At 37.5% G+C, this 26252-nt stretch overlaps 1 protein-coding gene across 10 annotated transcripts in view; it reads right to left on the reverse strand.

Moving 5' to 3' along the window:
* The window catches only part of SLC6A6 (solute carrier family 6 member 6), a 337516-nt gene that overhangs the window by 27979 nt on the left and 283285 nt on the right, over positions 1-26252 (reverse strand). For 3 of the 10 annotated variants that reach the window (XM_070738332.1, XM_070738331.1, XM_070738340.1), the window contains 5 exons: positions 23122-23157; positions 17843-17908; positions 2901-3140; positions 2661-2795; positions 901-1135 (listed from right to left, as the gene is read on the reverse strand). In XM_070738332.1, the coding sequence (XP_070594433.1) occupies positions 901-1135; positions 2661-2795; positions 2901-3140; positions 17843-17897 (665 nt within the window). In that variant the 5' untranslated portion in view covers positions 17898-17908; positions 23122-23157. Of the gene's footprint in view, positions 1-900; positions 1136-2660; positions 2796-2900; positions 3141-17842; positions 17909-23121; positions 23158-24790; positions 24830-26252 lie in introns of those variants that run through there. The other 7 variants (XM_070738336.1, XM_070738335.1, XM_070738338.1 and 4 more) reach the window with 5 other exon arrangements.

Genomic DNA, 26252 nt, shown 5'->3' on the forward strand with positions numbered 1-26252 from the left:
TACAGAAAATGGAAAAAATATTAATCTTTAGGCTTTTTTCAATATTATGTGCATGTATGGGCATCCAAAAAGAAATGGAGTTGTTTTAGATTCTAACAGGCTTCTGGGAGATGGGGACACTCCCCTGGATGCTAAATCTATTAGCCTCCAAATGTTATTGAATGACCTTTTCCAATCTGCCTTACTACTGATGCTACCCACCACTGCTTCACCTATGATTTAAGCAATGTCTAGATCAGTGATGGTGAACCTTTTTTCCCATGGGTGCCAAAAATGTGCATGCGCATGCTATTGAACGTGTGTGAGTGCCCACACCCATAAGTCAATGCCTGGGGAGGGTGAAAACGGCCTCGCCCTCCACTTGGAGGCCCTCTGGAGGCCAGAAATAGCCTTTTTCCAACTTCCAGTGAGCCTGGTAGGCCCTTTTTTCACCCTACCCAGGCTCTAGATCAGTGTTTCCCAACCTTGACAACTTGAAGAGATCTGGACTTCAACTCCCAGAATTCCAGATCTCTTCAAGTTGCCAAGGTTAGGAAACACTGCTCTAGAGGCTTCCCTAGAGCCTGAAGAGGGCAAAATGCCCTTCCCCATTCACCCAGAGGCCCTCTGTAAGCCAAAAACTCATTTCCATAGCCTCCCTGTGAGCTGAAAATCAATTGGCCAGCATGCACATGCCTGTTGGAGCTGAGCTAGGGCAATGGCTTGTGTGCCAACAAATATGGCTGTGTGCCACCTGCAGCACCCGTGCCATAGGTTCACCATCACTAGTCTAGATAGTTATACCTTGTGAGCCCGTACAAGATTAGGGAACACCGCTTGCTTCCTAATGCATTTGTGTCTCTCGCAATTTATAATCCCTCATAAACCTCACTGTACACAGTAACAAGGAAACCTGCTTACTCCCAAAATTCAATGACAGGAGATGTGAAGTTAGTGGAATTGAGTGACAGCCACAATGTTTTGTTCTTCCTGAGGGTGTCTTCCACACAGTTTTCTGTATTCCATTCTTGCTGACAATGAGCCCACGGCAGGGTGTGCGAAAATGACTGGAATAGATAGTACATTCCCCAAGCCAGGATGACGATGTAGTATACATTCAAAAGTGACACAATCACTATGGAAGCATAACCTATTCCTGTTTTTTTTAAAAGAAAAAGAAACAAAATGTATGAGACAATTCATATCACCAAAGAAACATTTTCCCTTGCTAGTTTAGAAGCTTCTATCACGCATCTGAACAGTTAAGGCAATTGTCTTCAATTTTTACTTTGTTTAAGAAAGTGGAATAGAGTCTATCTTAAGATGAGCAGTTTCTAAAAGAAACGGCATTCTTAAACATTGAATAGGTTAGTACTCTTGTAACTATATAACTCCTTCATGAAGTTAATATGAGAAGCCCCATTGCCAGCAGCACTAACAGCAATATTCTTGAGCAAAAGCTACACATTCTGTCAGATATAAAAAGACCTGAAGATAATTCCAAGCAGAATGCTGCAATTTATATTTCTATTCCTTTCTTGAATAGTCTTTCAAAATTCTCATGGCTGCTAAGAGATAACGTTTTTAACTCTTGTTATCAGTGTCTGACAACCACTCTGTTTGTTTTTCAAACACAGGTTCATTGGTAGATAAGGTCATGTGATCTGTTACTCAAAATGACATACAAGAAGCTAATGAGGTACCACCAGGAATAAACCTTCCCGATATTAACCTCACGTACTTGACATAATGTCCTAGCAATTTGCTTTATTCATTTAATGAATAATTTTGATTCAAATAAGCACTGTGGGAGATCAAAAGGGGTGTGTGATTTGGTCTAAGCTACAATCCCTTTACAAAATATCAAAATGCCCTGGAACAATTTAATGATCTGTAAGTACATGAGCTCAGCAATAATTTATGATGTCATCTGCCATGGTAACTGTTCAAATTCTTTATCTTCTAGGACAAATGCCTAAATGTAGACATCTGAGGAGAGGGAGGGAGGGAGGAGAGAAAAGAAGGAAGGAAGAAAGGAAGGAGAGAGAGAGAGAACGAAAGAAAAAGAAAGAAAGAAAGAAAGAAAGAAAAAGAAAGAAAGAGGAAGGAAGGACAGAATTAAAAGGCAATGTTTTAGATTTCTATTTAAGGCTGTTTGGTTGTCAATTAAACAGGAAAAAACAGAATACAAATTAAATGTTAATACTGTTGTAGTGATGTTAATGAAAATACTTAAATATGCAGAAAGGTCATACAATATAGGGCAAAGTTTTATTGGGGGGGACCCTTATCTGTTACATTGCATTATTACCGGCTTTTGAGAAGATTTCATTTCATTTCACATTATTGACTTTAGATTTTTATTTAAAGTGTTTGATTTTTATGTAAATTGTCAAGCAGGCTTTAACCTTGGGATAATTGTTCGCCCCCCCCCCCCTCGTCGCCCCTACTCTATTTCATACTGAAATGCTTGAGACAGCCTTTCATATGGATGGAAATGAATGAATGGGTGAAGAGTTTCAGATAAATCCCCTTCTCTGCTATTAAAAACCAAGGCTTCTCTGTTTTGCATAGCACCCCATCCACCCACCCACACTTCCTTTCTGTGTTAACCAACCTCTCTAACAGAACCTCCTAGCCTACTACGAATTAAGGAAGAAGTAGATAAATAACCAACTAACCAGCAAAAATAGGGCAGATCTTTTCCCAGCATGTAATTCCTCCTTCAGAGGTATATTGTCCTATGGCCACTTCCAGGAAGAATACAGGAAGACCTCCCCCAAACAGAAAAATGAAATAAGGTATGAGAAATGCACCTGTAGAGGGGGGGAAAAGAAGGATGATTAGGGCAGTTCTATGAGTTGGTGAAATAACCGTTCAGACCAGTAAGTAATTGTGAGGAGAACAATAAGGATACTCACCTCCGCCATTTTTATAGCAGAGATACGGAAATCGCCATACGTTGCCCAATCCAATAAACCCTCCAGCTACGGACAACAGAAAATCAATCTTGCTGGCCCATTTTTCCCGCTGGGGAGGTTTTCCTTCCGCCTCATCCTCAGGCCGTGTCCCAGGGCTCTTGCCAGGGGAAGGTTTGAGGATATCCTTGTGAAAATCTTTCAAACACTGCAGCTTCTCCTTGGTTGCCATGGTTTTGTTTTCTAGAAAGATCAAAATTACAGTATAAGTACATAAACTGATTTACTTAACAGACCTTGCTCAACAGGTCCATCTGCCTATGCAACATGTTGGCAAGCACCTACGCAAAGTCAGTAACTAAGCCAAGGTTCCCATAAAATCAATACATGCGCAAGAAAGATGCAATTAAATGATTAGTAATACATGAATCTGCAAACTTGGAAGCATGAAACAAGAATGTCTCCTTCCTTTAACAGGTACAAGGAAACTTTTCATAATATGAGATTAGCATGCCAGGTTCCTGAACATTCTGGCTAGACAATCATTACATTCTATATTCACAGTGCTAAAAGAAGTGTTAACTATTATAATGGCACTTTATTTGCACAGACTGAAATGAGTAGTAAGCCTCATCTTTCTTTTTGTGTGGAAGGAACATGGAAGCTACTTGTAAAAGTAAGCAGTACTGCTAGAAGTTACTCTTTCAACATCCAATAAATCCTTGAAGCAGTTTTATGGTAATATTAGTATTTTAGTTTAATTCATCAGGTAAAGTTGGTCATTGTGAAAAACTCCCCCACAATTACATCATTTCTTTTTTTCCCACTGTTTCAGTAGTTGTTCCTTGCCTGGAATTATATTCCCCCCCCCAAAAAAAATCCCAAACCCAAACCCATACTTTATCCGACAGAATGGCTTTTCATAAATAGTTCTCAAATACAATCGTTAATCCTAGTAATATAAATATAAAATAGCAATACCCCTACCTTTCCTGTTTATCTAGTCTGAATTCTGAATTACAGAGCTACCTCATTCTATTATTCCTTTAGCATTTCATCTGAATTGTTTTAAAAAAATTGGAGTTCCTCTGATGCACAATAAAACTGCATTCACTCTTATAGCAATAGTCATTAATTAATGACACTTCAGTGGGAAGACTTGTTTGATGCCAAATCTAAATTATACTGACCTTTCAGAATTTATAAACACTGCTTTCAATTTAATATATTTATAATTGACAATAATAGTATTGATTTTAAAAAAGATTTAATCAAGATAAGTCTTCCTGTACTAATTAACCACATATGAAATATTATCTGTGAGATGTATGCTATTTGCTTTGAACTGCAGAAGATGCAAAAATATTTTTGACAGCATAAAATTAGCTCCTTTCTATAGATATACTTTTGCAAATCTGAAGGCACAAGAGTCCACTCTCACCATTTGTGTGAAATTGGTTTTCTTTTAGCACAAAAATTTTCTGCAAATATATATAGAAATAGTCTTTGATTCACAATCACAATTGGGATTGAAATGATACACGATAGAAAGTTGGAAGGAGAAAGGGCTTAAAACCTGTTTAAAACAGAACATTTTATTTTAATTAAGTAATATAATTTAATAAAATAATCCATTATTATAAAAAATAAAACCATTAAAATAGAACGTTTAAACCTAATTCTAATAATAAAAATTGCCTTGCTCAAAGCCAGTGCTTAAAGTAATAATACTTTAAGCCTTTTTTATCTTTCCATAGTATTCATTAGTAAAAATACCTTTCATTTTTATCTGACTTATGGAAACTAGGAAGATTACTAAATTGCCTGATATGTATCACAGGAGTGGGTTATGGATGTTTGCTGCCGGGTTTGCTCAGAGTCGCGCCTGGAGTGTGCTCCCTTGCAGCAATCAAAAAATAGAGAATCAAAGAGAGCGACGCCCATAGACCAGCACCAATAAAACCAGCTCTGTGACGTCATTACCAATTTACTAACAGTTCTAAAGAACCAGTTAGAGCTAGTAGGAACACATCTCTGATATCAATGTACAGTATAAATGAAAACTTTTCCATGAACTACAAATCAACCAGGTTAAGTTGGTAAGTAAACAATTCTGTTAAATGTATCTCTGAATGTTTAACTGATATTTTTAAAATATTGTTAATAACCAACTTGAAATTTCTTTAACTCAAAATGTCTTTCATGATAAAATTATCTAAATAATATTTAGTTTTTTCTGAGTATATCTGGATAGAAAATATATAATAAAAGAATGGAAAATGTAACAGTAAAATAAATACCGGTAACAGTCAATTTGTCTCAAATATTTAATTCGATACAGTCATTATGATGGTGTAAAAGAGAATGCTAAGCAGGTATACTAACGAACATTGTAATTGTGTTCATACAATGTACTTAACAAGTTCTATCAAAATCCTAGGGGGTGCATTTGCTTCACATGTCGAGCTTGACTAATTTTAAATTTCTTTTGGTTTTCTTCTTTTATTTTTGGTGGCTTAGTGCGTTGCACAAATTCCTATTTAATTAGCTTAGAATTCAACATATTGCATAATCCTCAGAATGAGTAATTCACGAAATATGTTGGATTAAGAGAGTCAAAAGGTAATATTCATTACAGGAGCAGCAGTGGAGGTGAAGAATAATTATTATTTATTTTCTTTGTTAACATTGAGAGGGATCACCAGATCAAATCTCCATCTCTATTTAACCACCATAAATATGGAAAGCTAAAGTTTCTGATCAGGAAAGAGAGGAAATTTGAAAAAACCAAAACAAATAGGGGATATTTGGTATAAATTCTTGGAGAAATTATTAGCAAACCTCTTTTTATAAATCCCACCATTTATTTTCCATTCTTGGCTATTATCTCCACACCAGAACCAACTGTGATGCAAATCACCCAGTAAGTGCTTTTACCAGCCATGGGTTTTCATTTATTTACAGCACAGGTATAATGGCGCCATCATGTTGACATTACAAGGTGTTTTTCCATTTGCGGAGTTGGGGTGAGCATGGCTCGTGCATGACACATCTGGCCCATGGGCCACCAATTTGACACCCTGATTGACAGGAACTTGTGAATTTTTTTTTTACACTTCAGTTCCATTATGCATGCAAAGAAAGGGACTGGAAATTTTATCTTACTGGGGGTGGGGAGGGAGGCAGAATCAGGATGTATACTAACGTGCAGTTACATTTTTCTTGGCCGCTAACTGGCGTTGAATTAATCCTTCCTCTGCCTATTGCACAGCCCAGTATTTATACAGACTCTTTTCTGCATAAATGGACTCTGAAATGAACTTTTAATAGGAATCATGTGTAAAAGCTTGTTAGTGAGCCATGCCAAAATTTTGCCTGTCTACTTCTTGGGAATGAGAGCAAGCTGGAAGAAAGAGGAGATTTGTGATTAATAAACACAAAACAATATAGCTATTGTAAATTAACCAGGTTAGATTAAGTAGAATTGAGATTGTCTGAATCCTTTCTGATTCTTCAATAATATAGAACAGTTAACCCAACGTTAATAGCTTCTTTTACAAAGGACAGGATGTTGGTCCTACCAGATACACCTCTTTTATGGTGGTGGATATAGCAGTCATGTATGGGTTAATCATCTCTGCTCGTTGATTGGATTGGGCCTGCCAAAGCTTCTAGTGATGTCATTGTTGCTATTCCTTCCCCAGTTTCAGATGAAGCAGCTTGGGACAGACTCTATAGTGCTACAGCCAAACTGAAACCGTCAACCAAAGAACAGCCAAGGCCAACCGAAGGAAACACCAAACCCGGTGTGTGTGGGTCTGACTGCTATATCCACCATTGTAAAATAGACGTATCAGGTAGGACCAATGCCTCTCCTCCCTCATGGTGGATATAGCAATCATGTATGGAATATGCCCAAACCAAACAAAAAAACCCAGAAAACAGGAGGGACGGAAGCGGTCTCAATCTCTGATGACCGGATGTAAAACCCTCCAGCCGAAGGATGCATAAGAGTAGATTTTAGAGTGCCTAACAAAAGGAAACAGTGAAGCCCAGGTCGTTACTCAGCAAACCTCCTCCAGGGATGCTTGGGTAGCCCATGCTGCTGTAGTAGCCGCTCTCCTGGTCGAATGTGCGGTAATCCTGGAAGGTGCCCTTCTAGCTTGCGACTCATAGGCCCTGGCGATGGTAGACTGAATGCACCTGCCTACAGTGGAAGATACCTTGCGACCCTTTAATGCTGGCTGAAAGGAGACAAACAAGGTTTCCAATCTCCATTAGGATTGTGCGCTTGATATAGATGTGCAACACCTGTCGAACGTCCAGTATGTGCCAATGTTTCTCTTTAGGATGAACCGGATGGGTGCAAAAGGTCAGTAGAATTATGTCTTGAGATCTATGGAAGGTCGTGTTGACCTTAGGAAGGAAGGTAGGATCTAAACGCAATGCTACCTTATCTGCATGAAGGATGCACAAATCCTCCTGCACCAGTAAGGCTGCCAGTTCAGATGCTCATCTGGCCGATGTGATTGTGACCAAAAACGCTACCTTGCATGTAAGATGAGACAATGAGGACTCACGGAGTGGTTCATATGGAGAATCCATCAAAGACCGCAGGACTTTCAGTAGATTTCAGGTTGGATATTTGTGGATGACCAGTGGAGAAAGCAAGGTCGCTGCCCGCAGGAATTGCTTGATGTGAGGGTGCTGTGACAAGGAACCATACTGCCCCCATGAAAGGATGGTTGCCAAAACCGCTACCTGCTGGTGTAGCGCATTTCGACTGAGTCCCTTGTCTGGACAATTCTGAAGAAAGATCAGTACCTCAGTCTCCATCGACTCAGATGGTAACAAGTTTAAATTGTTACAGCACTTGCGAAACACAATCCAGGTAACATTGTAGATCCTAGTTGTAGATGGCCAATGGGAGGACTGCATGGTCACAATGATACTTTCTGGCATTCCATCCCTTCTCAGCGTGATTTGCTCAAGTGCCAAGCGATCAGTTTGAGCCACTGGGAATCCGGATGGTAGAATGATCCCTGGCTGAGTGAGTTATATTATTTCAGATATCATGAAGTGGAGGTACTGCTTAAAAACTGAACAGTTAATTTGAGGTAATTATGTGATTTCTTCATTTAACTAAAGCGATTTGAATTTTAAGAGACTCCCAATTTTTAAATGCTTAGGGTTTTTTTTAAATACAGTGATATCTTGTCTTACGAACTTAATTGGTTCCGGGACAAGATTCGTAAGGTGAAAAGTTCGTAAAACGAAACAATGTTTCCCATAGGAATCAATAGAAAAGCGATTAATGCATGCAAACCCAAAATTCACCCCTTTTGCCAGCTGAAGCAACCGTTTTTGCGCTGGTGGGATTCCCCTTAGGCTCCTCTCTATGGGAAACCCCACCCCCGGACATCCGTGTTTTTGCGATGCTGCAGGGGAATCCCAGCATGGGAATCCCAGCATCGCAAAAATGGGCGCTTCGCTCGCAACGGAGGTCCGGAGGTGGGGTTTCCCAGTGAGGGGAGCCTCAGCAAAATCGCATTGCAAAAGTCCTCGAAACCTCACCTCCGAACTTCAGCGTTTTTGTGATGCTGGTATTTCGCTGAGGCTCCCCTTGCTGGGAAACCCCACCTCCGGACTTCCGTTGCGAGCGAAGTGCCCGTTTTTGAGATGCTGGGATTCCCCTGCAGCATCACAAAAACACGGAAGTCCAGAGGTGGGGTTTCCCATGGAGGAAAACCTCAGGGTAATCCCAGCAGCGCAAAAATGGGCGCTTCGCTGGCAACGGAAGGTCCGGAGATGGGATTTCCCAATGAGGGGAGCCTTCATCTGGCAACGGAAGTCCACAGGTGGGGCATCCCAGTGGCGGTGGCAGGTTCGTAAAGTGAAAATAGTTTGGAAGAAGAGGCAAAAAAAATCTTAAAACCTGGGTTCGTATCTCGAAAAGTTTGTATGACGAGGGGTTCGTAAGACGAGGTATCACTGCATATTGATTTTCTAGTTCAGGATTTTGATAATCCCTAAATGGTTTATAATATTATTATAATTTCATATTGGCCTATTAAATATTTATGCACTTATGCACAGATATTGCACTTATATTTAAAATTTTATTGTATGAGCCAGACATGCCAAGGAGGATACAAGGTTGAAAAGAATATATATTCTTTTATATATATTCAGGGTGGCTTACAGCATAAAATCAGTACAAATAATACAGACAAAATTATACACTCCACCCTAAAACATAATAATAAATAAAACAAATTAAAAAGGGCATTGTTCTGAGCATTCATATGATTTGCATTTGATTTCCTGCAATTTTATTAAAGCTATAATAACTTTTTATAGATAAGAATCAACAATCAAATGTAGAGTTGGAAGGCATTTGGCAAATATGAACTACAGCTATTTTATCAGTTAGTAAGGAGGAACTCAAATTCTTGAATAATAAAATAATTGAATAGTTCCACTTCTGAGAAACATGCCAATTTCTAGGAGACATATGTCTGCTTTCCGTTCAAAAAACAAGAGCTTGGCTCAAATATTTAAGATAGTTGAACAATGAGCCAAAGCTACTATTTATAGCAAGAAACAATATGAATGCAGCCAAAGGAAAGTTCCTTCCAATTTTTAAAAAAATTTCTAGGAATAGGCCATACATGAATGCTATCTATTGATGATGATCCAAATCAGTTCCATCAAATTCATAACCATTAACCAAGTTGTTCAATTATATTACATTGATGAAACTATTATATTTTACTATTGGCTTCTCAGACACAAATTCATTAATAAGGCGTTGTCTTTATTGGCAAACATTTTTTGTAATAGGTCACCATTTATATTTATAAACCATTACTTAAGTATCCTCCAATAAACTATCAATTATGATGTGCACAAGGAGTTCTGCTCAATTTTATTTTTCCGATATTACCTCAACTGGTTCCGAGCTATTTTCACTAAATTAAAAGATGTCAATAAGACTGTGTGACTAGTCCAGGAGACTGGCTTTTCTTTGGCAACAATCCTAACTAAACTGTTCTCTGTATCTAACATGGGAGTTTGCAAAATAAACATCTAAAGAACATGGTAACTTCATATTCTGAACAGCAAAAATGCCCCAAACCACCTTTTTCTAAATGGTTTACAAAATGCTAGAATCCATTTGTAGAAAATCTATATCCTCCTCTTTATATAATTATTTCAAATTCCTTCCAAATAATCTCAGTTTAATGAATATTTTGCAATTGTATAAGAAATACTACTATATATTTGAATTACTGTAGTTTGCTTCTATTTTCAAAACATTGGAAATAGTATTGTTAATGAGAATTAACTAAAAGCTGGTGAGGGATCACAATCAAGCCACATAATTCAGACTTCAACTTAGAAGGCTACACTTTGGCATTTTCAATGTTATTGGTGCTTTACTGAAGAGACATATAAGCACTTTAGATATTAAAGTGCAGAAAGCGGACTCTGCCATAGTGCGGGAATAAGATTCTTTAGAAACACAAGGAAATTGTCTTTTGAGCATCTCAGTGCACATAAAAGGAAAGATACATTCATCAAGGGACAACACTTAATGATAGTCATAGGGACAACACTTAATGATAGTCATAGGGTACAAATAAGCAATCAAATAATACTGAGAAGCAATCAATATAAATCATAAGGATACAAACAACAAGTTACAGTTATGCAGTCATAAGAGGGAGTAGATGGGCAACACTAAGATGGGTAACGCTAAGAAGAAAATATAATAGTTTAACAATACAGGAAGAGATTCCTGTATACTTGTCTCTATCTTATCCTGCCCTTTTATCTTCTGACATGATCATAACGAGAATGATTTTTTTTACTTCTAATACAGTTATTAGATGCCATGGATACCATAAAGGGTGGTTATTTTAAACTATAACTTCACATATGATTGTCTGAAAAGAACCAGTACATTCTAATAAAAGATAATATATGTAGCTCAGGGATGAAGTGTAGAGCCTTGGATGCTTTCATAGTTTTCATGTACATTTCGTTACCATGCTAAGTAACATCATCAGTACTGATCAGCATATCTCCTAAAACAGCTTTCCACAGGTGAAGCTGTATGTATATAGCCACTGTTAAATCTACAAGAATTACTATAAGAATGATGACTCTGTTAAATACAACAGTCAGTTCTTAAATGACCACAAACTGTCTTCAGTCTTCAATTAGCAATCCCTAGAGTAAGCTTACTAAAAACTTAATGACTGACAATTATTCACACTTACCCACTACGTTTATATTACATCATTATTCCTTATACAAAATGGTGGTTAATTCTATGCTGCAGCACAAATTCCCACACAGCAATCTACAAACAAACTCTCAAATTATCCTTTCTACAAATATTAAGTTTGACACACACACACACACAAACGTTTTCCTGAACCCTGGGGATGGCTATATATATATAACATAATCAGTATTGTAAAATCATCAACTACGCAATCATACACACTCAACCCAATTAATCGTAATACAGGGGTCAGAAAAAAAAAGGGGGGGCCTTAATCACCCCCACGCCTGGCGACAGAGGTGAATCTTCAACATTTTACGGAAGGCGAGGGGGGTGGGGGCTGTTCGAATCTCCAGGGGGAGTTGATTCCAGAGGGCTGTGGCAGACACAGAGAAGGCTCTTCCCCTGGGTCCCGCCAACTGACATTGTTTAGTCAACGGGACCCGGAGAAGGCCAACTCTGTGGGACCTAATCGGCGTCTGGGATTCGTGCGGCAGAAGGCGGTCTCGTAGGTATTCTGGTCCGATGCCATGTCGGGCTTTGCACTGAAAGATGAAATAAAATGCAGGGCATCCTGCATAAGCCACACCCACAGTGTGGTAGTAAAAATTTTGGTAACCGATAATGTAATGTCCCCCAATGCATGCACACAACCCCTTGTGCTGTCCACATACACACCCTGCACATATGCACAGGCGTCACTGAAGCTTCTGGACGTCCAGTAGGCCATTGGGCTGTTTTTTGCCATCCCCAGGATTCAGGAAAGCCTCCTGAAGCCTGGGGATGGCGAAAAATGGCCAAATGGGCCAAATGGAAGTTCCAAAACAGGAGGCTTTCCTGAACTCTGGGGACAGTGAAAAAGGCTGAAAAGAAGGCTGAAAATCAGCTGGCCAGCACCTGCATGCATGCTGGAGCTGACATAGCGAAAGGCCTTGCGTGCCCTCAAATATGGCTCCATATACCACCTGTGGCACATGTGCCATAGATTTGCCATCACTGTCCGATGCCTATGAAAAGAGAGATAGGAATAAGCACAACTTCCCAACTTTTCTATTGTGTCCAGGCCAATTCCGAATCTAATGTTCTCTCTTCAATTATCTAGAAATAAAATATAATTTGTATCGCATAGATGGATAAAGAAAGAAAAACACTTAAAGCACTTTTAACATTCACGCAGTAAGTCTAATAAGGAGAAAGACCATTAGCTATTCTGAGTATTCATTAAAATGATAAAGAATTAAAATAAGGGAATAAATTAGAGGTCAAGTTTCTGCAAGCAGGATTGCTACTTTGCTAATGACAGTAGGGAATATAATTAACACTGAGCTCATATCCTTTCTATAGAAAAGATTCTGGACAGAGCTGGCATTTCCAAGTACTGCTGCTCTTTTTAAAAAGTATATCAAAAAAGCAAGACAAATTACCAGAAGGATGGGAACATAGAATGAAAGAGACCATAATGTTTCTACAGAGAACATGCTACAAATTATATAAGACTGCTGTTACAAAAGCTGACATAGGACTACTTGTCCTTTTTCAGACAAAAGGAATAATAGCTATGATCACTGATATTCTCAGCAAACCAGAATTTTAACAGAATGGTAAGAGTGACATGAGGACACCATGACACAAACTCTGTGCTTCCATACCTTCATCCCAACATTTGACTCAAATAAGTGGTGTTATTTGCACCATGATGTAAGCATGCTCCCACAGATGCCTACTGCTACTGCTCCCACTAACTTTCGCTGATATCTTCTTTTCCTTATAGTTTATGCTGTACTTTATACATATATATGGTCTATATCAGTGGTTCTCAGCCTTTCTAGTACTGCAACCCCTTAATACAGTTCCTCAAGTTGTGATGACCCCCAACCATAAGTCTAGCACCAATTCTCCCAACAGAGTTTTTACCTGATTGGCGGGAAGGTCAGAGGGACACCGCCACTGTAAACGCTTGATTGGTTGGATTGTAAAAATATGTTCCAACGTGCCAGAATAGAAGCTTTAGTTCCTAACATCATGGGAAATTTGACATTTCCCAGGGTCTTAGGCGACCCCTGTGAAACGGTCATTCAACCCCCAAAGAGTTCCCGACCCCGGGTTGAGAACCACTGGTCTATATACAGTACACATAAAATGTTCTATCTCTGCCTCTTCTAGAAATCATTGAAGAATTTCTATAATAAATTTATCTGAGGATGTCTGGAAGGAAAGACATGTTCTCACCACTATAGCTCTATTCAGATGTTGTTAAAATACTGTATCTATCTGTATCTTAAATTTTACATACTAATAAATGAAATATTTTCACAATATAGTATTTAAGATTGCAAATGACTGGCAACTTCTTTTGTGTTTTGCTTGAAAGTATTTCCTGGACTTATTTCTAGTCTTGCCAATTATCTCTCTGTTCCGATAAAGCTTAGCTAAGTAAATTATTTCAGGTAGCTAATTAATTGCACTTCTGTAAAATGCCTGGAGTTCCCAACAATCAAACTATCCTTGTTCCATTGATTTTTTTTTAAAATAAAGGAAGTACAATGTATACCAATTCAAATTAAGACTACAAACCAGAGGGGTAAGTTTAATTTTTGAAGAATTCATACATTACTTCAATGCACAGGAGAAACAACTTAAGCTTCCTCTTCTGAATACAAATGGGAGGGTCAGCTAAATGTCAATGATGGCAAACATTTTTCGGCTTGGGTGCCAAAAGGTTGTGTGCGGGCATGATAGCATATATACACATGCTCACACCCTGCCTCATGCGTGAGCACAACCCCCCTGCCGCCCACGCATGCACACAGGCCTCAGAGAAGCCTCTAGACTTCTAGTAGGCCTGTTGGCCTCCTTTTCACTCTCCTCAGGATTCAGGGGAGGCTTTTAGGGTCTGGATGGGTGTCAACAGACTCAAATTCAACCCTGATAAGACGGAGTGGCTGTGGGTCTTGCCTCCCAAGGACAATTCCATCTGTCCGTCCATTACCCTGTGGGGGAGGAATTACTGACCCCCTCAGAGAGGGTCTGCAACTTGGGCGTCCTCCTTGATCCACAGCTTACATTAGAGAACCATCTTTCAGCTGTGGCGAGGGGGACATTTGCCCAGGTTCGCCTGGTGCACCCTACCTGGACCTGGAGTCACTGCTCACAGTCACTCATGCCCTCATCACCTTAAGGTTCGACTGCTGTAATGCTCTGTACATGGGGCTACCTTTGAAGAGTGTTCAGAAACTTCAGATCGTGCAGATGGCAGCTGCGAGAGCAATCATGGGCTTCTCTAGGTATGCCCATGTCACACCAACACTCCGCAATCTGCATTGGTTGCCGATCAGTTTTCAGTCACAATTCAAAGTGTTGGTTATGACCTATAAAGCCCTTCATGGCATCGGACCAAAATATCTCCAGGACTGCCTTCTGCCGCACGAATCCCAGCGACCGGTTAGGTCCCACAGAGTTGACCTTCTCTGGGTCCCTTCAATGATCTACTCATGCCTACATCCCTAATACAATACCCTTCCCTGCATACACACACACACACTCCTGTGCCCCCCTGCACATGTGCACAAGTCCCCATGCTGTCCCCACACACATGCACACAGGCCTCACTGAAGCCTTCAGACTTCCAGTAGGCCCATTGTGCTGTTTTTCCCTCACCTCAGGGTTTAGAAAAGCCTCTTGGACCCTGGGGAGAGCAAAAAACGGCCAAATGGGCCAACTTGAAGTTCAGAAATGAACTTCCGATTGGGCAGTTTCTGCTGTCCCAAGGGGTCAGGGAAGCCTCCTGAAGCATGGAGAAAGAGAAAAATGCTGAAAAAGGCCACCGAAAACCAGCTGGAGCTGACATAGGGCAGTGCCTCATGGGCCCTCAAATATGACTCTGCAAGTCACTTATGGCACCCATGCCATAAGTTTGCAATTGCAGTTTTGCAATAAATATCGTATCATCAAGAAGTTCTTGCTGTTCCGATAATATGACCCGAAATGAAATTTGAGACCTGTAGATTATTTATTATGCTGATCTGAAACTTGTGATTAATTGACTTTTCCTCATTTGAGGGTTTCTTACTATGAGTGTGGATTTTTTTTTTTGCGTATTGTTTTCTTTTTGTTACACACTGATTGTTACATTTCGTTACACCTGAAACAGTACAAGTGTACAGTAAATGCGAACAAGGTTAAATAAATATCTAGGTAGGGGGAATTTATATAAATCTGCTCTTGTTTTTATGGCTTGGAAAATCGTTCCTGAACTTCTTTCCTGTAGCTTCCCTGTGCATACTTGAATGTGGCCCTCATGTCTCCCCAGGCCTTCTCTTCTTTAGAATAGAATATCTCAGTCTCCTCCAGATATTTTTCCCCAGATGTCTCAAGTCCCTGTATCATCTTTCTTTCCCTCTTCAACTACTCATGGCCTTACATCTAATTAAAACCAGATTTTGCTTCTGTGCATGCGCACGAAGCAAAAAATACAAAAAATGAAAGAAAAAAGATGGCGACACCTAAAGGACTGGCCCTGGAGCGGTCGTGTGCAAATTGCGCAATCTGGCGGCTGCTACCGGTGTCCAGTCGCCTACTGCACCGGTAGCAACCCATCCCTGTTTTGTTTCCTTGAAGTAAAAATACAGTTATTTCGGCTTACTATGTTCTGCATAATGAAGTATGTTTTCAAAAGGACAATTTATCATTGGTTTTCAACCATGCTGGACACACTACTAAGATTCATTTTAATATTATTTCAGTTTTTCTTTTTCCAGCTCCAGCTGAGTTCAGATAATGATTTTGCCATCATTATTTATATTTAGTTAGTGTTAATTGCACACAGGCAATTCGCACTCAGTAAGCATGCAGTTAATTTCCAGAGTATACAAAGCAACAGTTTGTACAAAATCCCTCTGTTATTGTACCTGAGAATGTACATTACCAGGAAATGGAAATATTTATAGTTTCTTAACTGTTTGGTTATACAGTAGGAGTAAGAGCTGCATTTGCCAAGCAACATTTTTATATAAAAACTGGAATGAAAATCTTAAACACTAATATTTTATGCTCACACAAATAAACCAATTTTCTTACATAATATGGAGCTTGAAAGAAAGGCAGAAGTAGAGGAATAGGAGACAGACAGTTATATGAAATAAACAGTTTTGTGGAGTTCCCTGTTGCTTTCCAGCAAGCAAAAATACTTTCAATTCACATTTAAAAGGAAAAATATGGATATTTTGATTGTATTTTTATAAGAAAAATTAATATGAATCTGAATAAAATTATACAATTACAGTAAAACTAGCTTCTGTTTGGGAGGAAAAATACTAAAACAAGTAATATTGAAACAATATAGACAAGAATTATGAAATAGATATAAAATGTAACTATGTATATCATGAATTAAAGTCTTCCAGATTTCTTACAGTTCACATATAAAAAAAATTAAGAAATATCAAAGATGCTTTATCATGAAGAAAGGATAAACACTATCATTTCATTATTAAGTTAATTAAGTGTCATACAGTGTCTGTTCATACGAAGTTCTACATTCTAAGCCGCAGATCCTAAGGTAAATTATAAAATAATCTAGTGCATATAAATGAATTTCTTAGTAATTCATATTTTTATCACATGGTTAAAGATAATAGATGGAATAGTGCTCAATGATTATTCCACCACAAAAATAGATGAAACAAAAGAGCACTTCTCTACTTTAAAAATAATTTATAAGCATTAATTTTGGCAGAAAATAAGAAAACATCAAAGCATAAAACAATTAGAGAGATATCAGGAAAAAACTTTTATCCTTTATTAATAGTGTATCCTATGCAATACTTTGAATAGGTGTCTGGATTAAAATATAGGTAATATTGAGATTAATCTTTAAATAATTATGGAACAATTGAGTTGAGTTTGTTCTAGAGCAAGAAATGTAGGCTCTTGGTGAGTTTTAGGAAGATCTGAGGGTGGAAAAGAGATCTATTGCACCAACTTTGTGCTAACAGTTCTGATATCCACAGATTTGGTCCTATCTGCATATTAATATACGTTGCAAAAAGTATCTTCCAATTGTTCTCTTTGGTTACACTAGATACCTCTAACAGTAGAATTATTTGCTTGCTTGGATAATCCAAATTTCTGCCTTTGGTTAATAGAGTTGTGTCTTCATTTTTGTATTTTAAAATAGGGGGGGGTTTAATGTTAATTCTTCAAAGAAAACAAAAAAAAATCTATTTTTAAAAGAAAAATATGTTATCATGCAAATATGTTTTTTAAGAGTTGTGAGCAAATAATTCAAAACAATTTCAAATTGAAATAGCCATTTGCCTGGCTGTCTTTCAATTGCATCCTATCTCTGTACATTTGAATAGCAAAAAATGGCCATGTTCTTTATACAGACAGTAAAATTATGAGAGCCTGCAAGGTTAGGTAATGACAGATCAGTGTGATCATGGTGGAAGATCGTTCACGGTGAAACATTTCTAAGAACTGAGAATTGGTTCTGTCAATAGAGCACATTTCGGATAAACACACCAACTTCTTAAAATGTTTATGGAGAACATTCCTAAGTTTCTCAAATACATAACACAAAAAGGTCTCAAGTTCCCTGCATCCGCATGCCTCCCCCACCATTTCACAAGCACCCCACCTTAGCTGCACTCACCAGTCAGAACGTCTATCCCCTCCTCAATGTGGATGGGCTGGGCTGGTTCCTCCATAGGGTAAGACACTGATAGAAAGTAATGAATGTTGGTAGTATTGGTTGCAGCAAATGAACACAGAAAGATGGATCCTTCTGAGCATTGCAATTAAAAATAATATTGATGATGACAATGAGCAATCAACTTTCCCCCTATGGAGTTGCACCGTAAGAAACACTGAACTCCAGAACTGACTTTGATGAGTCTCTCATTATAAAAATGCAATCCTGAGAACCCTAGTCTGGGAAAGCGTACTTATGTTGGGAGCTAAATGCTTCAATATATCTGAACCCAATTGAAGATTAATAGGGATATAGAGCTTATTTAAATTAATTATTACAAAACAAAATGCTCAGAGTCACTTCGATAGTGGGAATCGCAGCATATACGTTTAATAAATAAATAAAAGAAATTATATTCTCTCAAGTTATTGCATGAAACAAACATTTTAACAAGCCTAAAAGTTGACTATATCTCTGTGTAATATTCCAAATTCATTTATTCCCTGCTTAAAAATGTATGTCATACCAGTTAAAAGGACCTAAAGAGCTAACTCATTTATATTGAAGAGTCTATGAACAGGAAGAAATATCTTATGTGAAATATTACCTTATATGGGTTGTGCACATACAGTATACAGAACCATTGGCATTTCCAATTTGATTTTCATTACCACAAGGTACCACAGCAATAATTTTGATGTACTGTATTGTTTGCAGTCCAAACCTTATTCATATATGGGCTGCATAAATTGAGTCCTTATACTGTTTTCTTGTTTACTGATGCATTAATTTTCACTCACCAATTATTGTTATTAACAATAACAGACCTGTGGGTAGAATATCTGCCCTGCACTGCTTTCAATGAAATGGTTACTGAGATGTGCTTCTAACATGTGCATCTATACACAAATAGGTGAGGTGTAGTGTTTTTGACGCATATTTTAATGCATATCCATATTAACATAATAGGTTGATATGGAATAAACACTAGATATTTGCTTGTGGTAGCTCTTTTCAATGATTTCATTATGTAGCCTTTACATATCAGAGGCCATCCTGCCTTGAAGATTAAAGAATCCTTGTAAGTCTGCAGATGAGATTTTTTTTTTTTAAATGTGCTATTTGGGATGCAGGGTGCAAGTATACTGTACTATGACTCTTTTTCAATTGATCTATTCCAGGGCTAAACATATATTCCATATAATCCTACAATTCCTTGAGGATGAGTTTTCATGAGACTAAATACAAAAAATATATTACTTTTTAACTCAAATAAAGCCAGTATTTTATTACTAGAGTTTGTTCTCTTGGTAAGGATTCTGGGAATTTTTAAATGAACTGTACTGCAACTTGAAAATGCTTGAAAACTGCTTCTCTATGCTGTTTGCTAAGTTGAAGATCCTAAAATAAGAAATGGACGTAGCAATATATGTCTGCTAGACATGTACTTCCTTTCACATTAGTTTTGTTGTATATCATCTGGAATTAATTGCTTGTGAATGGACAACTATGTAAATGAGACAAATATAAATAAATAAATAAACAATCTTAAAACTGAAGTTTCCATCTTCTATAATGACAATTTCCAAAGTAGTTTGAAGGTAGTAAGTAAATGAAACTATAGAAAGCTGTCAGTGATGGGCAACGAGCCGGAACGCTAAATTGCGCTCACCGCCGCGGCTCATAAGTTATTGCGGGACTAGCGCGATTTTGCTGCTGCACCTGTGGAGGTAGCAAAATTGCACCTGTGTTTCACTGAGGTTTTACCTGTGGCTCTGTGCGTGATTTTGCTACCTCCACAGGTGCAGCAGCAAAATTGCGCTGGTCCCACAAGAATTTATGAGCCACAGTGGTGAGCGGAATTTAGGGTTTCGGCTCGTAGCCCACTACTGAAACCTGTTTAGTTCCAGGTTTGTGATGGGAGAATGTGTATGTGTATAAAAGACATTAAGAAAAGCCAGCACAATCTTTCTGAAGCATCTCATAGAAAGCAGAAAAGTATAATACAACTTTTCTTTCTCCTTCCAGCTTTGTCACTTAGCATACTTATATATAATACTCTGACAGCAGGCCCCATGAAGATTTCATTTCTCTCTTATAAACTAACTTTAAAACTCTGGCTCTGAATCATAGTAATAATTGGAAGAAGCCACTACATCAAGGCATCCAACCTGAACCAGGGGACTAAATCTCTATTTTAACTTTGCAACTGATTTTCTTGAATTGCTGACCTAGTCTTATTATGATGACATCAGTAAATACAAGTCATATGAAATGGATTTATCACTCTTGGCTAAATGATTCTCATTCTCAGCCTACTTTAAATTAAGCTAATTAATGAGTATGTTCTCTAGGCAGGGGAGGGGAGGAAGTAAAAAGAAACTATTGTGCTCAGTAACATTGGATTTGCCTTTTCCATGCTTCTTCTTTAATGGCAGTGTGATCTAAGGAAGCAAATCCAAGTTAAATTCAAGAAAATTTATCTATGCACGTACTCGACGTATCTACTGTACAAGAAAGAAGAGATTGTTCACACTGTGTGATGTTAATTATCTACATTCTAAAGTTATAAGGTTACTGAGAAAATCAGCCAGTTCACTTTCCAAACCAACTCGGAATTGGGATTAGCCTTTCTTGAACGAGAGAGGATACTTTGTACATCTTCCACCCAGATGTACAGAGACAATCCTAACAATGCACTGGCTCAGTTTGAATTGCTATGTGCCACAGGCTTTGGGTACCATACTTTCATCTCCTCCTCCTATGTCTGCTTTACAGAGTCTATTATCCAGACTGATACAGTTGGATCTGAATTACAGGAGAGCTCATTTCTCCATTGCAGTCTGTTCAAATACCAGTGGATTTGTACAAGAGCCTTTTTAAGTCATTCCACAAGCCAATGAAACAAAACGAACAATTACAGAGACTCTCACCCTCTGTTCCTTCATTTGCAAGTGCCAACACCTTCATTAAAAACTCAATGATAGGGAGCAATGATAGGGAACGAGCAACTTTCTAATTTTATATCATGAGGCCAGTGCTATTAAGGAAAAAATAGTCCTCTCATTCATATTAAGTGAAATGTGTAAAAAAGAAGAGATGCACTATTTTAGCTTTTAACCCTCCCTCCCTCCGTTCAGTACTATCACTAGCAGTTTCTCTGCACACTGCCCACTAGTGTTATGCATGCTACCTCTGTGTGGAAACTCCCTTGAAATAGTATCAAATGAAGGCAGAAGCTGCCTCTGCACATTGCAGAAAATGGCAGTGGATGGAAAACCAGAGTAGTAAAGAAGGGCACAAACCAGCTTCTGTCATCCAGTTCTGTAGTTTGGCTAACACTGGACTAGGTGTACATTTAATTTATGGTATGACAGAGCAGAGCCAGGGAAGAAAACCCCCTTTTTGAATTATAAAATTTTATTTTGTATAATACCTAGAGAATACATTTGTATGGGTATTTTATCATTATGAACCACAAATGCGTAATCAATAATGTAAGAACGATGAAAGCTCCTGCAAAAGGAGAAAACTCTCCTTTACTACTTCTCCCATTGCATGAATCTCCAAAACCCAAACAGACTGCCTGGAAGGTTGAAGGACATTTGCAAATACATTTCTGCAAAACTGATAGTAGCCTGCACAGTAATAATTAAACATAAGTGTGCACTCTACAAGTTGCTTTTATTTTTAAGTCAAGTAAAACTTTAGCTCCACAAAAGCAAAGCACCGTGTTACTGAGAAGCTTTTTGAACGATTCATTATGGAAATGTAAGTTACCATTCTTGCTAATGAATTAATGAAAGAAAATGAAAAGCAACAAAATTGTTTCTGAGCTTGCCATTATGTTAGGCACGGTGCACATACAGAATATGATACAAAAAAAGAGCTTCTATACCACAATTGCTGTCATAATTTTCTTTTCCAAAGCCAATTTACTTTTATCAAAGGAATATATTTAAACTTAAGAGAAATCTTTCCATGACTGAAATACATGATACATTTCCAAATACATGGCTTTTAAGTTTGAATGCAAAAAGCATTCCCAAGAAGGATATGAACGTATTAGTTATAATTGTTCAAGGGGAAGGGCAAAATCCCATAGGTTCACCTACACATATATAGGCACCCATGAAGAAAACGCTTCACAACTTGTCAAAATGTACAACTAAGCCAAAACTGGCAAACAAGTGTGCTAACTCCTTTCTGGCATCCCACATTGATTTTGTGTAATATCTTTTATATTCCAAGCCATAAGTCAAAGACAGCTTGTTCTGTCTATCAATGGGGTCATTTGGGGAGCTTTTTCATCTGAAGATTCAAGATAAATTGCCTTAAATAAATATATGTTTACCACAGCTTGGTGTTTTGTTTTCTCTAGGTGCAATGCAAAATAAGCTGCTCTCTAGCACTACCTTGTGGGCGAGAACATTACCTGTTTACACAACATGTGCTCCTACCTTCAACTTGCCAGATGTTAACTATGTTAACTGTGGATCAACAGGCTGAGTATAGTTTACTGGGTGTATCTATTTAGGGAGGCTGCTAAATGTTGATATATACATTATATGACATGATGAATTATAAAAGGAGCTGTGGAGCATTACTTGAAGTCTTATCCATTTAAGGAACCTTGCAAATAGAGTAGAACATAAAAAACCAAAGCATATCTTAGCCAAAGACTGGAAGCAGGAAATTATATGCTGACTTGTTCTGTTACCATTGAATAATGTCTTGTGGTGCAATCCTGAGAAGGTTTATTGAGAATTAAGTTCTGAAATTAAGGATTTCAGCACAACCTTATCATGTTGGTTCATAAAGAAGTTCCTTTAACGTTTACGGCGTCCTCCAAACTTATAAATGGGACACATTGGATTGTAACTTTAGGCAAGAAATACACACACACACCCGCTTGTTAATATGAGGTATGGTAAGCTGGTTATCTGCAGACTCAAACATTGGGCAATGTTGTAGAAATTATGTGTAAGATATGAGTGATCTGCACCCGCTTTCTGATTATGACTCAGTCTAGGAACATAGGCATGAAAATGATTAGACTTTGATCTGGAACTGACATGTTCTAACCCATATCTGAGAACTGAAAATATTGTTTTAGCTCCATTTCACAGATATGGATTTTATATTTCTATGAGCGGATGATGAACAGCTGGATTCTGAATATTTAAGGCTATATTGCTAATATTACAATGTTTTTATTAACAAGCATAAAAAACACTTACATGAAGAGGAGTATCTCCAGAAAGGATTTTCTCTTCCTGTTTCAGAAAAAGAAAAAAATAAAAATAAAACAAAACAGAACAGAACAAAACAGAAAAGGACAAAGCAAAGCAAAGCAAAGCAAACCAAAGAAAAATAATGATGCAAATGGGATAAAAAACAAATGAAGATCCTTTGGGCATAAATAAGAAGCAATTTAAGGAACAGTTAGAAGTAAAAGACTGTAATACCATAATTTTCTCTAATGTCCTGCTTTTAATGTAATATGCCATCATGAAATTCTGGAAATTTCAGAAAATTAGATTGATTTCAAGGTGAAATCTGTGAGTGAATGTTATTTCCAATATTGAACTATCTAACATGATAGAAGTGAGCCCCCCCCTTGCTTTCTGTGATCTTTGTTTTTACAAGCTTTTTTGTAGAATGGAAAGATTTAGAATACAGGAAGGTATCTTATTCCCGATTAATTCATCCATGTCATCTAGGAGTACTGTATCTATTTTTGACTGATAGAGCATGTTAAGAGTTTTTTCATAGCACCACATTTTGGTTTTATCCCCTGCTCAAGTACAGGTAGTCCTCAATTTACAACAGTTTAATTAGTGACTGTTCAAAAATACAGTGGCACTGAAAAAAGTGACATGACAATTTTTCACACTTAGGACCGTTGCAGCATCCCCATGGTCATATGATTTACATCTGGATACTTGATAACTATCTTATGTTTATATGATGGTTGCAGTGATTCACTTAACAACTGTGGCAAGAAAGGTCATAAAATGAGGAAAATTCACTTAACATCTGCTTCAATTAGGAACATGAATTTTTGGTTCAATTGTGCTCGTAAGTTGAGGACTACCTGTATCACTTAAAAATTAAATGCTGACATACCGTGTTTCCCTGAAAATAAGACATCTCCTGATAATAAGCCCAATCGGGCTTTTGAGCACATGTGCTAAGATAAGCCACCCAAAAATAAGCCCTCCCCAAAAATATTTAAAACGCATGTGCAGCCGGTCCCCGCCATTTCCTCTGGTTAGGAAGACGGAGCTGGAAATTGGATAAGACAACAAAAGGAGCCCCATCTTGCTCAACGCACCCCAAAATAGTAAGACCTCCCCAAAAATAAGGCCAAAGGCTTCTTTTGGGATTAAAAAAAATAAGGCAGGATCTTATTGTCGGAAAACCACAGTATTTACAGCTTCTTCCTAGTTTACTGGGATCTGTGAGTGAAACAGTAAATGTTTCAATCTCTTATCAGGTGATCTGAATAAATTATCCTCTTGTTTGGCCTGTGGAACAATTCCACCCCTCCTACATTGCCAATTCTAAAGACAGAAAAATTAAGAGGCTACCTGAAAGATAAGATATTGCATTTCAGAATCTACAGGATATTTCTCAAGAATTCTGTAAGTTAATAAAATACGTTTTTTTTTAATTCCCTTACATTCCATAGTTCTGTTACCTACTTATGAGTCTACCTTCTCCAGTATGGCTTCCAAAGCCCATGATCATTGAGAAAGTATAAGGACAGCAGACACAAATATCCTATATTTTTAAACACTGCCCCTATCTGTTCTTATCACTTTCAAACTATTCCCAGTGTCTCATAATCACACAAGCATATTTTATGACTATTTTGCTGAAAACTGACAAAACCATAAATCATACCTGATTAATGATCATGCATTTGCTTAATAACTGACCACCACAAAAAAGATTGTAGAGTTGGGTCAATCACAACCAGTTTTATAACTGCCACAACCTATGACGATTATGGGCAGGTCCCATTAAAGTCATAGGTAAAGGATTACCTATACCTAGATAAACCACTGAATAATGTTAGGCTACAACTAACAACCAATTTGTTTCATTCCCTCATTCCCATTTTTTTTTGTAAACTATGCCTTCAAGATAGGCCACAATTATGATTCTCAGAATTTTCCATCAATAAGCTACCTTAAATTTTTTCTAAAGCTGACTTATGTTCTGACCATATTATAAATGAACATAGCACAGTAGTGCTTTCAGTTGTTTCGGTTTCTCCAAATACCTTTTAATATTTAGCACATAGAATATCATACAAATAGAAAATAAATTAAAAAACAAAATAATTTATTTAATTATAAAATAAAAATATTTTTGGAGTCTTCGGAGAGCAGCGGCATACAAATCTAATAAATTATTGTTGTTGTTGTTGTTGTTGTTGTTGTTATTATTATTATTATTAAACCAGGAGTAGTTGGAACTGTAGTTCTCATCTCATAAAACTTGTCAATTCAAATTCCAATCAATGGATAACCAAAAATATAAAATTCCTACCTTGTATACTTAAAGGTTACTTAAGAAAATCATGTATCTTTTCATCATTACAAGTGTTTCACATAATACTTAACACCATGCTTATTGCTTACTCCTGGCACAAATATGTTAAAGAATAAAATTCAGCAACAGTCCATAATAGCAAGAATAAAGTTGCCCAAAACTTAAACTTTCAAGAGGTGCTACATGAACAACATTGCTATTACCACTTTATCTAGTTCTCTTTGCATTATAATCTAGCCTACAATTATATTTCTAACTATTCATGCCTTTTTAACAAACAATTACCCAATAAATCTGGCAGCTATGAAGCTAGTTACATATAATAAATGGGTAGGTACATAGTTTATTCATGAGGTGAAATGTGAGTTGAAGTCATAACTTATTTATACATACTGAAACAAACATAATGTTAAAAAGTTATAGTATTTATGTAGTTACTAACCAAGCACATCTAAATTATATTAAAGTAACCAAAATATTTTTACAATCCCCAAGGCATGTCACAACTTTGGAGCAACCCCTAATGTTTGGAAACTGAAAGTTGAAAAATTTGTCACGCCCTTAATAGGTCTCTGAGCTAATTCGTAATATTAAGACTATGTATATGACTGAGAGAACAAATAAATGAAGTAAGCTTAATAAATGCATTGCCAATATTGTAACAGAGCTTTTACAAAATAACCCTGGGTGTTTTGTAATTGTTCACTGAAGATATCAACACACATACAACAAGCTAAAGAAAAGTGTAAGCTTCTTATATGAATAATCCCAGTCATGATCTAAAGATCCTTCCCATGCTACCTTTATT

The sequence above is a fragment of the Erythrolamprus reginae genome, chromosome 2 (assembly GCF_031021105.1).
Source record: "Erythrolamprus reginae isolate rEryReg1 chromosome 2, rEryReg1.hap1, whole genome shotgun sequence".
NCBI classification, from domain to species: Eukaryota; Metazoa; Chordata; class Lepidosauria; order Squamata; family Dipsadidae; genus Erythrolamprus; species Erythrolamprus reginae.